Genomic DNA, 14,000 nt, shown 5'->3' on the forward strand with positions numbered 1-14,000 from the left:
CAAGTTTGAAGAATTTTTTTTTCCAGCAGACCCATATTACGAGAAATGTTGAGGAAAATCTTACAGGCAGAAAGAAAATGATAACATGTATACGAATTCACAGACTCAAATGAAGAGCACTGGTAACTAATTATATAGGTAAATGTATGATCTTTTTGTATCTTAAATCTCCTTAAAAAATAGAGTGTCTTGGGTGGGGCCTCCGCCACAGGAGTGGAGTGAGCAGATGCAGCGCCAGTTAGAGGGCAAACGTTGCTCACCAGGCTTCCGAGCCTCTGGTTGAGGCTGGCTGCGCGCATATGCCCCTGACGCTCCTGACGCTCCTGGCGTTCCTGACGTTCCTGACGTGTTGCGTGCCCCTCCCCCCGCAACACTTTCATCACCTGGAAACGGCACCAGAGCCGCAGAGCGGCCGACTGGTTTCATGGCAGCCCAGAAGAAAGCAGTTGTGGGGCCGTTGGTGGGGGCGGTGGTCCAAGGGACTAATTCCACTCGCTTTCTGGTTTTCAATTCAAAAACAGCGGATCTACTTAGTCACCATCAAGTGGAATTAACACAAGAGTTCCCAAAAGAAGGATGGGTGGAACAAGACCCAAAGGAAATTCTTCAGTCTGTCTATGAGTGTATAGAGAGAACGTGTCAGAAACTTGTTGAACTGAACATTGATATATCCAACATAAAAGCTATTGGTGTCAGCAATCAGAGGGAAACCACTGTAATCTGGGACAAGTTAACTGGAGAGCCGCTCTACAATGCTGTGGTGTGGCTTGATCTAAGAACCCAGCCTACCGTTGAGAATCTTAGTAAAAAAATTCCAGGAAATAATAACTTTGTCAAGTCCAAGACAGGCCTTCCACTTAGCACTTACTTCAGTGCAGTGAAACTTCGTTGGATTCTTGACAATGTGAGGCAAGCTCAAAAGGCTGTTGAAGAAGGTAGAGCTCTTTTTGGTACCATTGATTCATGGCTTATCTGGAGTTTGACAGGAGGAGTTAATGGAGGTGTCCATTGTACAGATGTAACAAATGCAAGCAGGACAATGCTTTTCAACATCCATTCTTTGGAATGGGATAAAGAGCTCTGTGACTTTTTTGAGATTCCAATGGACATTCTTCCAAATGTATGGAGCTCTTCTGAGATCTATGGCCTAATGAAAGCTGGGGCCTTGGAAGGTGTGCCGATATCTGGGTGCTTGGGGGACCAGTCAGCTGCACTGGTAGGACAAATGTGCTTCCAAGAGGGACAAGCCAAAAACACGTATGGGACAGGCTGTTTCTTACTATGTAATACAGGTCATAAATGTGTATTTTCTGAACATGGCCTTCTGACCACAGTGGCTTATAAACTAGGCAGAGACCAGCCAGTATGTTATGCATTGGAAGGTTCTGTTGCTATAGCTGGTGCTGTTATTCGCTGGTTAAGAGACAATCTTGGAATTATAAAGACCTCAGAAGAAATTGAAACACTTGCTAAAGACGTAGGTACTTCTTACGGCTGCTATTTTGTGCCAGCCTTTTCAGGGTTATATGCACCGTATTGGGAGCCCAGTGCAAGAGGAATAATCTGTGGTCTCACTCAGTTTACCAGTAAAAATCATATTGCTTTTGCTGCATTAGAATCTGTTTGTTTCCAAACCCGAGAGATTTTGGATGCCATGAACCGTGACTGTGGAGTTCCCTTCACTCATTTGCAGGTAGATGGAGGAATGACCAACAACAAAATTCTTATGCAACTACAAGCAGACATTCTGCATATTCCAGTAATGAAGCCCTCTATGACTGAAACAACTGCACTGGGAGCTGCCATGGTTGCAGGAGCTGCAGAAGGTGTGGGCATTTGGAGTCTTAAACCCGAGGATTTGTCAGTCATCATTATGGAACGGTTCGAGCCACAGATCAAGGTGACAGAAAGTGAAATTCGTTATGCTACGTGGAAGAAAGCTGTGATGAAGTCAATGGGCTGGGTTATAACTCAGTCTGAAAATGGTGATCCTACCATCTTCTCTAGTCTGCCCTTGGGCTTTTTTATAGTGAGTAGCATGATAATGTTAATTGGAGCAAGATATATCTCAGGTATACCATAATAATACCAAGATGGATTCCCAACATGTGAACTTTTTACATAATGAAAGAATCCAGCAAGTCTGCCTCTTAATATGATGATGATATCATAGACTCTGATTTTATTTATAAACCACTTGCTGCATGACTGATGGGAACCCCAAAAGTAGACCTGTGGCTTGAAATAAATAAATTACAGTAAAAAACCCTAGAAAATGTGATTTTTTTTTTTTTTAACAGGTTGGGCCAGCCACTCTGGGAGCTAACCCCCTCTATTTTCATAAAATTCTGCTCTGTGCCCTTTCAAATATAGGATAGTCAGATTCTGTCTGTGAAATCTTTCATCAAATATTTTCTAACACTTATGGAACAAGATTTGGTTCTCTGTGCTACACACACTTGATTAAAAGATGTAACTAACTTGCTAAAACTGAGGGACTTGTTGTTGTTGTTTTTAGAAACCCCCCAAATCCTCTTTTGTATACGTTAAGGAGACCACAGTATCTTGCTGAATGTTTAATGGAAACACGAGTTCTTACAATAGGCATTTAGTATTCTCATAGCTTAGATATTGTCCTGGAAAATATTTGCCAAATTAAAATTCTTCAGACATTTTACATGATCTCACTAATTACACTGATTTTCTGTGTAGAGCTTATAAGTAGAGGACTTTTCCTTTTAAAAAAAATCTCTCCATTTTATTTACTTTATTTGGCATGTATAACATATATTCTTATATACTTCATATGGAGTAACCCGGTTATAAATTAAATGTATAAGAAAGGTAGTCTTAAATGTATCATTACATACATAAATATTTTAGGATAAACATTTGTATATAATTTTGGGCAGTGACTAAGCATATTATTTACCAGGAAAACCTTTTTCTTAAAGAGACAGTATTTTTAAAATTTAAGTGTGTTTTATGATGACACAAAGAAGTATCTTATGATTTCAACTATATTTCTTACACATTACCTTTTTATTTAATTGCCTTAGCTGGATATATGCTGGAGGAAAAAAAACTGTGGAATACTATGGTAAATATTATTTTCAAAAAGAAAGAAAAGAATTGACTGCTCAAATAAAAATAGTATTATAATATGGATTTTAAACATATGTAAAAGAAAACAAAAATAGCAACAAATTTGGAAGTGGAAAAATGGCAGTGTAATATTGTAAGGTTCACATACCATATGGGAAGTGGTATAACATCATTTGAAGTTATACTGATAACTAAAGATGCATATTCTACATCCTAAAATAATGCAACAAAAAGGTATGATTAATAAGCAAATTAAGCATGTAAGCTAGAACTATAAAAATATTCAGTTGATCCAAAAGAAGGCAGAAAAGAGATGAAAAAGGATAAAAAATAGAAAACAATAGCAGGAAAATATATTTAAACCTAACCATACCAATAAGCATATTAATATAAAGAAATACCTCAATTAAAAAGAAAGATTATCATATTAGATAAAAAAGAAAGACTCAAATATACACTGCCTCCAAGAAACACATTTTAGATATAAAGAAAAAATAGTTAAGAAACGGGATAAAAAAAATACTGTGCTGTTAATCAAAAGAAAGAGTAACTGTATTAATATCAGAAAGTAAATTTTATAGCAAGTAATGTTACCAGTGATAAGGTCACTTGCAATGACAAAGGGGTCAGTTCATCAAGGAGACATAACAATCCTAAATATATAACCTAATAACAGAGCTTCAAAATATATAAAGCAAAATCTGATAGAACAGAAAGGAAAAGCAAGTCTACAATTACAGTGGGAGATTCCAACATCTCTTCCTCAACATTTGCTAGAACAAGTAGACATTTAATAAGACAGAGAAGATTTGAACAATACTATCAAACAACGGGATTAACATTCATAGAACATACCACCCAACAATAGAATACATACTCTTTTCAAGTTCATATGAAACATTTGCCAATATAGACCTCACTTAGGCCATTAACTAAGTTTTAATTTAAAAGAATTTTATGCAAAGATGCTGTCTGAACACATTGAAATTATATATCAGTTAAAAAATATTTCTAATTGATTTATAATTCCAATGTGTTCAGAGAGCATATTACTCAGCCATCAAAAAAAATGAAATCTTGCCGTCTGGAACAACATGGATGGAACTAGAGGGTATTATGCTAAGTGAAGGAAGTCAATCAGAGAAAGACAAGTATCATATGATTGCACTCATGTGGAATTTAAGAAATAAAACAGAGAAGCATAGAGAAAGGGAGGGAAAAATAAAACAAGACATAATCAGACAGGAAGACAAACCACAATAAGAGACTCTTAACCATAGGAAACAAACAGGGTTGCTGGAGGGGAGTGGGTGGGGGGATGGGGTAACTGGGTGATGGGCATTAAGGAGGGCACGTGATGTAATGAGCACTGGGTGTTATATACGACTGATGGATCACTGACCTCTACCTCTGAAACTAATAATACACTATATGTTAATTAATTGAATTTAAATAAAAAAAAGATTTCTAGAAATTCTCCAAATATTTGGAAACTAAATAACAAACTTTTAAATAATCCCGGAGTTTAAAGAGATAAAGAGGGAAAACAAAATATTTGGAACACAATGAAAATAAAAACACAACATATCAAATTTATACTAAAGCAGTATTTAGGGAGACATTTATAAGTCTAAAAACCTCTATTAGAAGAGAGAAAAGGTTTAAAATTAATGATCTCAGCTTCTATCTTAAGAAACTGGAAATAGAATATAAATTAAATACAAAGTAGGTAGGAAAAAAAGATTAGAGTAATAATCAATGATACAGAAAATAGCAAAACTCAATATAACCAAAAGTTGGTTCTTTTAGAATATCAACAAAATTATATATATATCACGACAAAGGGGATTATAAAGCCAAAATAATGAATCAGTGCAATTAGAAAACTCAATGTACTTCACCATATTAACAAAGAAAAATCACGAGACACAACGACCCACTGTTAGAATGCCTAAAATTAAAAAGATAACCACAAGCAAGTGTTGATAAAGATATAGAACCTGAATTTCTCACATGAGTCTGCAGAGATGTAAAATGGCGCAAATATTTTAGAAAATAGTTTAACAGTTTTTTTTAAATTAAATACACATCTATCATATTATCCTAGGTATTTACCCAGGAGACATGAAAACATATGTTCATATAAAGATCTGTTCATATCCCTTTACTTGTTATAGCCAAAAACTGGACACAACTCAAGGTCCACCAACAGGTGAATGAATAAATAAACCATGGTATACCCACACAATGGAATACTACCCAGCAACTCTTCATACACACTATAATATAGATGAATTTCAAAATAATTAAGCTGAGTGAAATAAGCCAGACAAAAATAAAGTATATACATAGTGTTCGATTCCATTTATATACAATTCTAGAAAATGCAAGCTATTGAATAATGACAGAAAGCAGTTCAGTGGGCTGCCTGGGAAATGGGAGGATGAGGAGTTGGCAGGAAAGTATATGAAGCATGATTACAAAGGGGCATAAAGAAAATCTGTGCAGTGGGGAGATGGATATGTGCACTGTATTAATTATGGTGATGGTTTCAAGGGTGAATATATATGTCAAAATTAATCAAACTGAACACTGTGCAATTTTTACATGTCAATTATAACTCAATAAAACATTTTAGAAAGAGAAAAAAAATTTATCTTCAAATTCAGAAGGAATATAACCAAAGTTTGTTCAAGTAAGTTAATCTTTGCTCTTCTCTATTATGCATATTGATGTAGCCTGACTGAGTCTACAGTCTGTTAACATGGGGTATGCCAGTTTCCATCTCTAGAAGGTCTGTGAGCTTTATTCGAAGTCATTTGTGTGATTGGGCTGGAGAAGTACATGATAATGTCTAGTGTCATTTAAAACAAATTAATTTCCCATTTCATTTATCTGGCCATAATTCTCAGTCTGGGACCCATTGCAAATGACCTTATAAAGAGTCACAAACAAAAATATCATAAGAAAATAAGGCTAAAATTTCTCAAATTCAGTGTCTCGTTCTCACCTTTTTCAATATTATAATCCTGTGATTATCAGCTTTCCTTTTTTTATATCTTTGCCTTTATAAGTCTCATTTTCATAATTTAACTTATATGATATTGGTAAATTACAGTACTTTGCCCCAAGGCTATAAAGGAGCTTCTGTATATTCTATTATAAAATTAGCTAATTAATAATTTCTCTATATTGCCACTAAGCAGAACTACATAGTTAAATTATGGTGATCAGTTCTCCTTGCATACATGTTATGGAACAGCAAATCATCATTAATGTCAGGCATATGTGTAAGTGAGAGAGCATGAGCTCAAACACTAACCAGGAGAAAGAAAAGAATTTATTTCTAATACTATTTTCCAAAGATTACAGTTTGTGAGTTAAAGTCAGTCACGCAGGTCAGAGGTGCGGAGTAAGAATGGAGAAAGAGAAAGAAAAGAAAGAAGGCCCTGAAACAAGCTGTACTATTAAGTGTAATTAAAGACGCCCTATGTAGCATCCACATAGAAGCAGCACTAAACAGCTAAATCATTTCTGGCTTCGCTCTAGGACAGGCAACCATATATATCAGACTTAGAAGGATAAGTAACTTTCCCTCCTCGCCCCATAGAGAATTCTAAATTATTATCTGTTTGTGCCTAATTTCTGGTGCTTATATTATCACTTTGATATTAATATCCATAATCTTACAGGAAATTGATTGTTTCCCTCACTGGTAAGCCCGGGTTCTCAATGCCTAAGTATAAATGCTACATTAAACAATCCCCATTTAGATGGAACATTATGTACCAACTCTATGACTGGTAGATATGGAAAATTTGTTTCCATGCCCCCCTTTTTTTTTTAATCATATGAACTAATAAGATCCCCTAGTGTAATCTTCCAGCAAAGTCTGGAGTAAATACAATATAATCTCAGTCAGTCACCTACTTTAACCTTCCACTAAAATGACAGCTCTCTACTCTATTCTGATTGTTTCAATCAAAACAAAATGAATAAACTTAATAAATTTAATGTTTAAATATTCCCCCAGAGTTTCCATCAACAACCTTTACAGCCCAATTTATTTGAGCCTTGGAGAAATTGCATGTGATCCTTGTCCTCTGTGTGTTTGGCATACATTACAGTTCATTATCATTTCAGCCCTCAACAAACTGATTTATTTTACAAAAAGAAAAAAAGAAAAGAAAAACTTGACCTTTGGTGGGAAAAAAGTGCAGAGTGATAAGACTGTGTTAATCTTTTATTAAACTATGAAATTCATTTTATTGTAAGCTATCCACAAATCTTTCTTATATTCAGTTATTAAAATATGTTTTTCAAGTGTCAGAGGAAATCCAAGTTTGGAAAACATTTACAAAGCCCAAAATAGTACAGAGACACTTAGTATATGTCTAGACTAGTAGCTTCAAAAATGAGGTGGCAAAACCAGGACAAAAATCTTCTAGTGATCACAGATAAGGATAACTGATTGGTCTAGGTTTTTCTCTGAACTGAGGTAGGTGTACTACTTAACTGCACCTTCCTGGTGCCACTTTCATGTGGATTTAGCTAAGTGACCAGAGCAGAGGATGGGAAGACATTTTGGAGAAGGAAGCTGTGATTAGGCTCTCTCACTCTCTCTCTTTCTGGTCATAATTTTTGTCTGGCCTCAAGTGTATTTCACCGAATAAACTAATCACTTCTCCCTAACTCTATTTCAATAGGCCATGGATATCTACTATCAGCTCAGTTTCACAGTCGAGAACATTGAGGAAAAAACAAGAAAATCACCTTCCCAATCCAAAAAAAGATATAGTTTTAAATTTTAAGAGAAGATTCATCTGGAGAATATGATTACTTGCATAGAATTTAGTATTTTTGAAAAAGAATGTTTTCAAAGAAAACTCCAAGACCACTTTGACAATGTTAGAAGAGCCCGGAGTTGGACAGGGCTTGAGAGACCATCTAGTCCAACATCATCTAAAACAAAGAAGTGAAAACTGTAAAGCATAAACATGTTGGGAGCAAAATTAAAATCTAAGTTTTTATATTCTAATGTTCCTTTAGCTTCACTCACCTGATACAGTTTTTCTTGGACTTTCTTTACCTCAAACAACTCTGACTTTTAACAAGATGTACTTTACTTTAACAAGCAAAGGGGATAATTTGTGAATTTTTTATGAAAGTTAAGAATTAAGAGTTAAGGGTTGGTGTACACTCACACACTCATACATGCAGACAATTTTTATGGCCACTTAAACTAGGCACATCCTAGAAGATTCTGAACTACAATAAAACCATTCTCTATTCTCCAGTGATTTTCTATTCCTGAAAAATATAATGTTTATAGACTCTTTGGGGAGCCATTTCCTTAGTCATGAAGGACAACAGAAATTTAGGGGCACACTAGAAGCTGTACCGTTCTTTTCTAGATACAAGTCTTGCTACTCACCTCCCATAACGATGATACCCTTTCAGACTTCCTCAGTGGATGCCTTCATGTCAGGGAGAGATACACATTTCTTTCTCTTCCTCTTCTTCCTTCCATTCTTTGTCCTCCTCTTTGTCTTTTTCTTTTTCTTGAAACAGATCCATTGAGTCCTATCATATGGTATTTACTACTCATATTCACAAACATCAAAAGGACGGCAATCTGTTTAATATCCTGCAGATGAACATGCGCTAAAAAGTGGCATTGGCAATCGGGCACTTGCTGCCCACTGGGCACCAAGCAGCGATGTGCTAAAGATCTGGCATGTTGCTCCATAGAGAAGAATGACATTCATTACAATTGTATCAAAAACAAATTATATACCAAATGTTTGCCTCAATAAGTACTTGAACGATCATTTATCTATCTTTCATTCATCCCCTCGCAGCTTCTGTGTGCAGCTCTATCACTGTCAATACTTTGCCTGTTTATGGGTATGCTCCTCTCCCACTGCTTTGTGTGACTTCGCTCCCATGTCACCTACCTATACCAGTCCCGATGTATATAATGAGAATCATGCTATGCCTACAAATAAGAAGAACATGGATGAAAAGAGTATAAATCTTTTACAAACTAGTTTCCATAGCATCTCATGATGTCTTATTTTTGCCATGTAATTGGTAGATACTATTAGAGAACTGAGGCATTTACTTCTCACTTTCCAGATGTAGAGACTGCGACAAGAAGGTAACCTAAGACTTAGAAAAATAGAACTTCAAATTTAAAACAGATTTCTAATGGATTTCAGCTAGAAATTAGAGATCTTATATGTTAGGCCCCTTATTTCAAATACTTAGAAGCCAGGGTCCAAAGGAGATGATGGGCCAAGGTTTCAGGGCTAGGTTGTACCTGGAAATGCTGGGATTAGAACCTAGAGGAACTTTATTCTACACCATACACCAAGTTTTCTTAGAGGATTTCAATTTTAAGAATAGTATTTAGACATTTAGTGGGAGCATGGGATTTCTTTCCCCTCAACATTAAAATCGTTTTTAGTCTGAGGTAAGAGTCTTAGGGGAACTGAATATAAAATGTCTGTTCTCTAAAGCTACACTTGCAGTGAGCACAGCATAATGTATAGACTTGTAGAATGACTATGTTATACCCCTGGAACTAATGTAACACTGTGTGTCAACTATACTTGAATTAAAAAAAAAAAATTTAGAAAATGAGACAAAATTAAAAAAATGAGGAAAAAAGAAAATAAGCTTTAATATGCATATCAATGATAATTGTTCAATTTAGTTCAATAATTTAACTAGACAACCAAATAAAACAAAATGTCTCTTCTCTGTTTCTTCCCCTTCATTCACTCCCTCAGTTCAGGTGCTTGATATACTATAGTAACCTAACTTCTGTCCCATGTTTCAGATTTGTCTTCTACATTTCCACCATGGTTCTCCCTGCCTTCCAGTTCCATCCCCTTTCCATCTCTGTCTCTCTCTGATTTTATTTTATTTATTTTATCTATCTATCTATCTATCTATCTATTTATTTATTTTTATTTTTATTTTATTTATTTTTTTTTTTCCAGCACCGCAGATCTGGCTTGGAAAGTACCCAAGGGAGTCCTGGGCTCTTACCCCCACGCAGAAGCTTACAGACCTTTCAGCTGTGGGAGCTGTTCAGAGGCACAGTGGGAAAAGGAGGTACCTATCTCCGGGTCCTCAATCTCTTAAAGCCCTCTTAGTTGGTCCTATGAACGTTTCTTGAGCATCTTCTTCTAGTCGTTGCTCAAAATGAGAGAGTATTTATGGGTTCTGACCTTTTGGATCTTGCCACAGATGTTCTTGGTAATTGCAGATCTGGGTGGTCAAGGCAATAATTCGAACCTCCAGAAGATGGTGTTCTCGGGATCTGCCCGACCTTGTTCATTTCCTGCTCATACCTGATTTTCAGCCGTCTTCCTTTTGTCATCTCCGTGATGAGAGTCTTTTCCTGCCATTTGAATCCTCTCATTCCAGAGGCGTTCTGGTGGTTTTGAGGAGGCGCGGAAGGAGGGTCATCCTTCTTGCTGGGTGTGTGGGTGGACCGGACTCTGGGCCAGTGCCCGAGTGGGTCTGGAACTCCAAGCCCTCAGCTGGGTGCTGCCTGGTGGCTCTTAGCCTGCAGGACCCACGGGGCGACCTCTGCAGCCAACAGGGTTACTCAGGCGCCATCGTGTGGGCTCAGTCCAGGCACAGCCCTACTTCTTTCTTGAAAAGAGAGGTATGATCATTTTATGTTACAGCTTTAAAGTTTGGGTTAATTTCACCATTTCCCAGATAAGCTAATTAGCATAGCATTTCAGCTCCATGTATGTGTAGTCAGCCTTTGACTTCTTTTTTTTTTAGTAAGATTTTTACTTATTTATCTGAGAGAGAGAGAGTTGCAAGCACAAGCAGGTGGAGGGGCAGAAGGAGAGGGAGACGCAGGCTCCCCGCTGAGCAGGGAGTCCCATGCGGGCTCCATCCCAGGACCCTGGGATCATGCCCTGAGCTGAAGGCAAACGCTTAACTGACTGAGCCACCCAGGCACCCCTTCGACCTATTCTTCTAGGTTCGCTTCACCTACTGTTTCACCACCAACCTGGCCTCCACCATACCTTCCCGGTTGTCTGGTCCTCTAATAAAATATCTGAGTGCCTGATGATCTCTTATTGCAGCTCAGCTCCCATGACTGAAAGTCGTGTGCTCTTTTCACTCACCATGCAGCTAGCTCTTCCTGGAAGTTGTCAAATTAAAGAGAAGTCACTTTTTCTAGGGAGCCAAAATTAGAGACATAAAATGAAACTTTGTTGATGGTACTTTCCCTTTCATAGGATAAATATCATTCTTTCATCCTAAAAAGTAAATGTTATCTTTGTTATTTAGGGGTGAATAAGTGGGATTCTTGGGAAGATTCAATGATCTGTAAAGTTTGATCACTAACCTGTTTTAGAAATCAGTTATTGTATTATAGTTTTTCAAAAACCTTTTCAATACCAAGTTACTTCAGTTTTTAATATTTCTCATTCTTTGTGTTGCTTTTCATTAATTCTTTACACTTAACCCTGCTACATTACTCTAAAGATAACTCTAACCACATCAGTTAGATTAATCAAATATTTTTATTTTTTAAAAAAAGTTTTTGCATCCAGTCTGTAATGCCCACAATGCCTACCATTTATTCCAAAATCAGGATCTTTTTTTCTTGTATCTTTTTCTCTTCTGATTAGATTGATGCTTATGGTGGTAGAGAGTAGTCAGTTCATTTATGAGTTTCCTTTTCTGTCTTTAGTTTCTCACTGATCATGATAGAAGTTTCTGAAGAAAGAGGGTTTAGCCTCACAGTGATAACCTCTCATAACAATCAAATTGCCAAGCTTACTTTGGGTATATAATTCAGCTTATCAATGAATCAATCCATAATATTCATTAAATTCTCCCTTATGTGAGTCACCCTGGGAAATATAAAAGTGGAGACTACATGGTGCCTGCTTTCTAGGACTTTATAATCTAGTAGTGGCAATGCATCATATACATAAATGACCTTGAAGTAAGCTGGTATTTGAAAAGTACTATTTAGTGAATGAATGAAAGAATGCATGTGTAAATGAGTGGATTGCATATGCAGTAAGTAAAACAGAGGTAAAGGACACCTGTATCTGGATTTAGAAGAAAAATATTATAATGGCAGAACCAGATTCCTAAGATGTGAACCAGATTTCTACGATGGATAAGGTATCAATTGATAAAGTTGGGGAGATGAAAATAAACTTAGCTGTAGGAAATGATATGAGCAATAGCATCAGAGACAAGTTCTATTGTTTAAGCCTATCAGCTTAATCAGAGCAAACGATGTTGGAAGGAAGTGGGTAATAAAAATTGGAGCCAGATTTTGAAGAATCTTGAATGTCAGCCTAAGAACATAGGTCTTATTTTTTCCTATAGGGACCAGAGCTCCATGAAAGTTTTATGCTGAGGTGAGTAACGTGATAAAAACATCTCATGTCTGTGCCTCTTTGACAGCCAGTTCCATTATTGAGAGAAGAGAGCATGGAGCAACAGTAAGGACATAACTTGCTTGAGATCTGGGCTCCACCATTTACTGTGTGACCTCTGCTAAGTGACTTAAACTGTGCCTCAGTTTGTTCAATTCTAAAATAAAGATGATGAGGTAGATAGCAATGATGATGATAACAATAATTGCAAGAAACAAATGGATCAGCCGAGGTGCAAATGAGTTAATGTGTGTAAAGTGCTTGGGTTACTACCTTGCTATTCTTCCTGCCTGTTACTGTAAGCACTTAGAAGAGTTGGGTGATTCTTCACTTTCTCTACTTTTAAAATTGAATCTCAAAAGAGGCACTAAAAAAGAGAAAGAACAATCACGGACCAGTACAGGTTTAATTACTGTATAAGCCTGGCTTATAAACGAGGACATTATTTGGTAACCTGCATAAGAGTCCTGGTAATCCCTTGTGTGATTGAGAGGATGTGAAAAGTGTAACTAAAGAACGGAAAGAGAATGTTAATCAGCTTTCTTCTGGACTATAGAAACACATTTTAAAAACACTCTTACACTGGATTTGATAAGGATTTCTTGGATATAATACCAAAAGCACAGGCAACAGAGGAAAAATAGGTTTATTAGGCTTTATCAAAAGTAAACACTTTTGTGCAAGAAAAGACACTATTAAGGGAGCGAAAAGGCAATGCACAGAATGAAAGGAAATATTTGCAAATAATACGTGATAAGGGATTAATATCCACAACACATAAATAAATGCTGCTACTCAGTAACCAACAACAGGAAAAACAACCCAGTAAAAAAATGGGTTTAATAGACATTTCTCCAAAGAAGATACATAAAGGCCATTAAGCACATGAAAAGATACTCAACATCACTAGTCATTAAGGAAACAAAAATCAAAGCCACAAAAAGAGACCACTTCATACCCATTAGGATGGCTATTATCAAAAGAAAGATAAAGAAGAAAAAGAGAAAGGAAGACACAAAGACAAAGAAAGAAGGGAGAGAGGGAGGGAAAGGAAGGAAGGGAAAGGCAATGGGGAAAAGTGTTGGCAAAGATGCAAAGAAATTGGGACTCTTGGGCACTGCTGGTGGGAATGCAAAATGGTGCAGCCACTATGGAAGACAGTATCATGCTTCCTCAAAACATTAAACTTAGAGTTACCATATAATCTGGCAATGGCACTTCTAGGTATATGCCCTGAAGAATTGAAAGCAGAGACTCAAACCGATATGTGTACACCAATGTTCATAGCAGCGATAGTCACAGTAGCCAAAAGGTAGAAATAGTCCAAATGCCCATTGACAGATAAATGGATGAACAAAATATGGCATGTACAGATAGTAGAATATTATTCAACCATAAAAAGAGATGAAATTCTGAAACATGCTACAATATAGCTGAACCCTGAAGATACCATGCTAAGTG

General features: G+C 36.6%; 1 protein-coding gene across 1 annotated transcript; it reads left to right on the forward strand.

Annotated features, from left to right (window-relative positions):
- Positions 1–415: 415 nt before the first annotated feature.
- GK2 (glycerol kinase 2) lies at positions 416–2,083 on the forward strand. Its single transcript, XM_028100711.2, has one exon. It carries the CDS (start codon positions 425–427, stop codon positions 2,081–2,083), a length of 1,659 nt encoding a protein of 552 aa, XP_027956512.1. The 5' UTR covers positions 416–424.
- Positions 2,084–14,000: the final 11,917 nt, after the last annotated feature.

Source organism: Eumetopias jubatus, unplaced genomic scaffold (assembly GCF_037043125.1).
Source record: "Eumetopias jubatus isolate StellerSeaLion01/CBP00866 unplaced genomic scaffold, mEumJub1_p1.0 scaffold_2, whole genome shotgun sequence".
Classification (NCBI taxonomy): domain Eukaryota; kingdom Metazoa; phylum Chordata; class Mammalia; order Carnivora; family Otariidae; genus Eumetopias; species Eumetopias jubatus.

What these genes read in the sequence shown, in the direction of transcription:
- GK2 (XM_028100711.2), top strand. Translation starts at nt 425, where the DNA reads ATGGCAGCCCAGAAGAAAGCAGTTGTGGGGCCGTTGGTGGGGGCGGTG.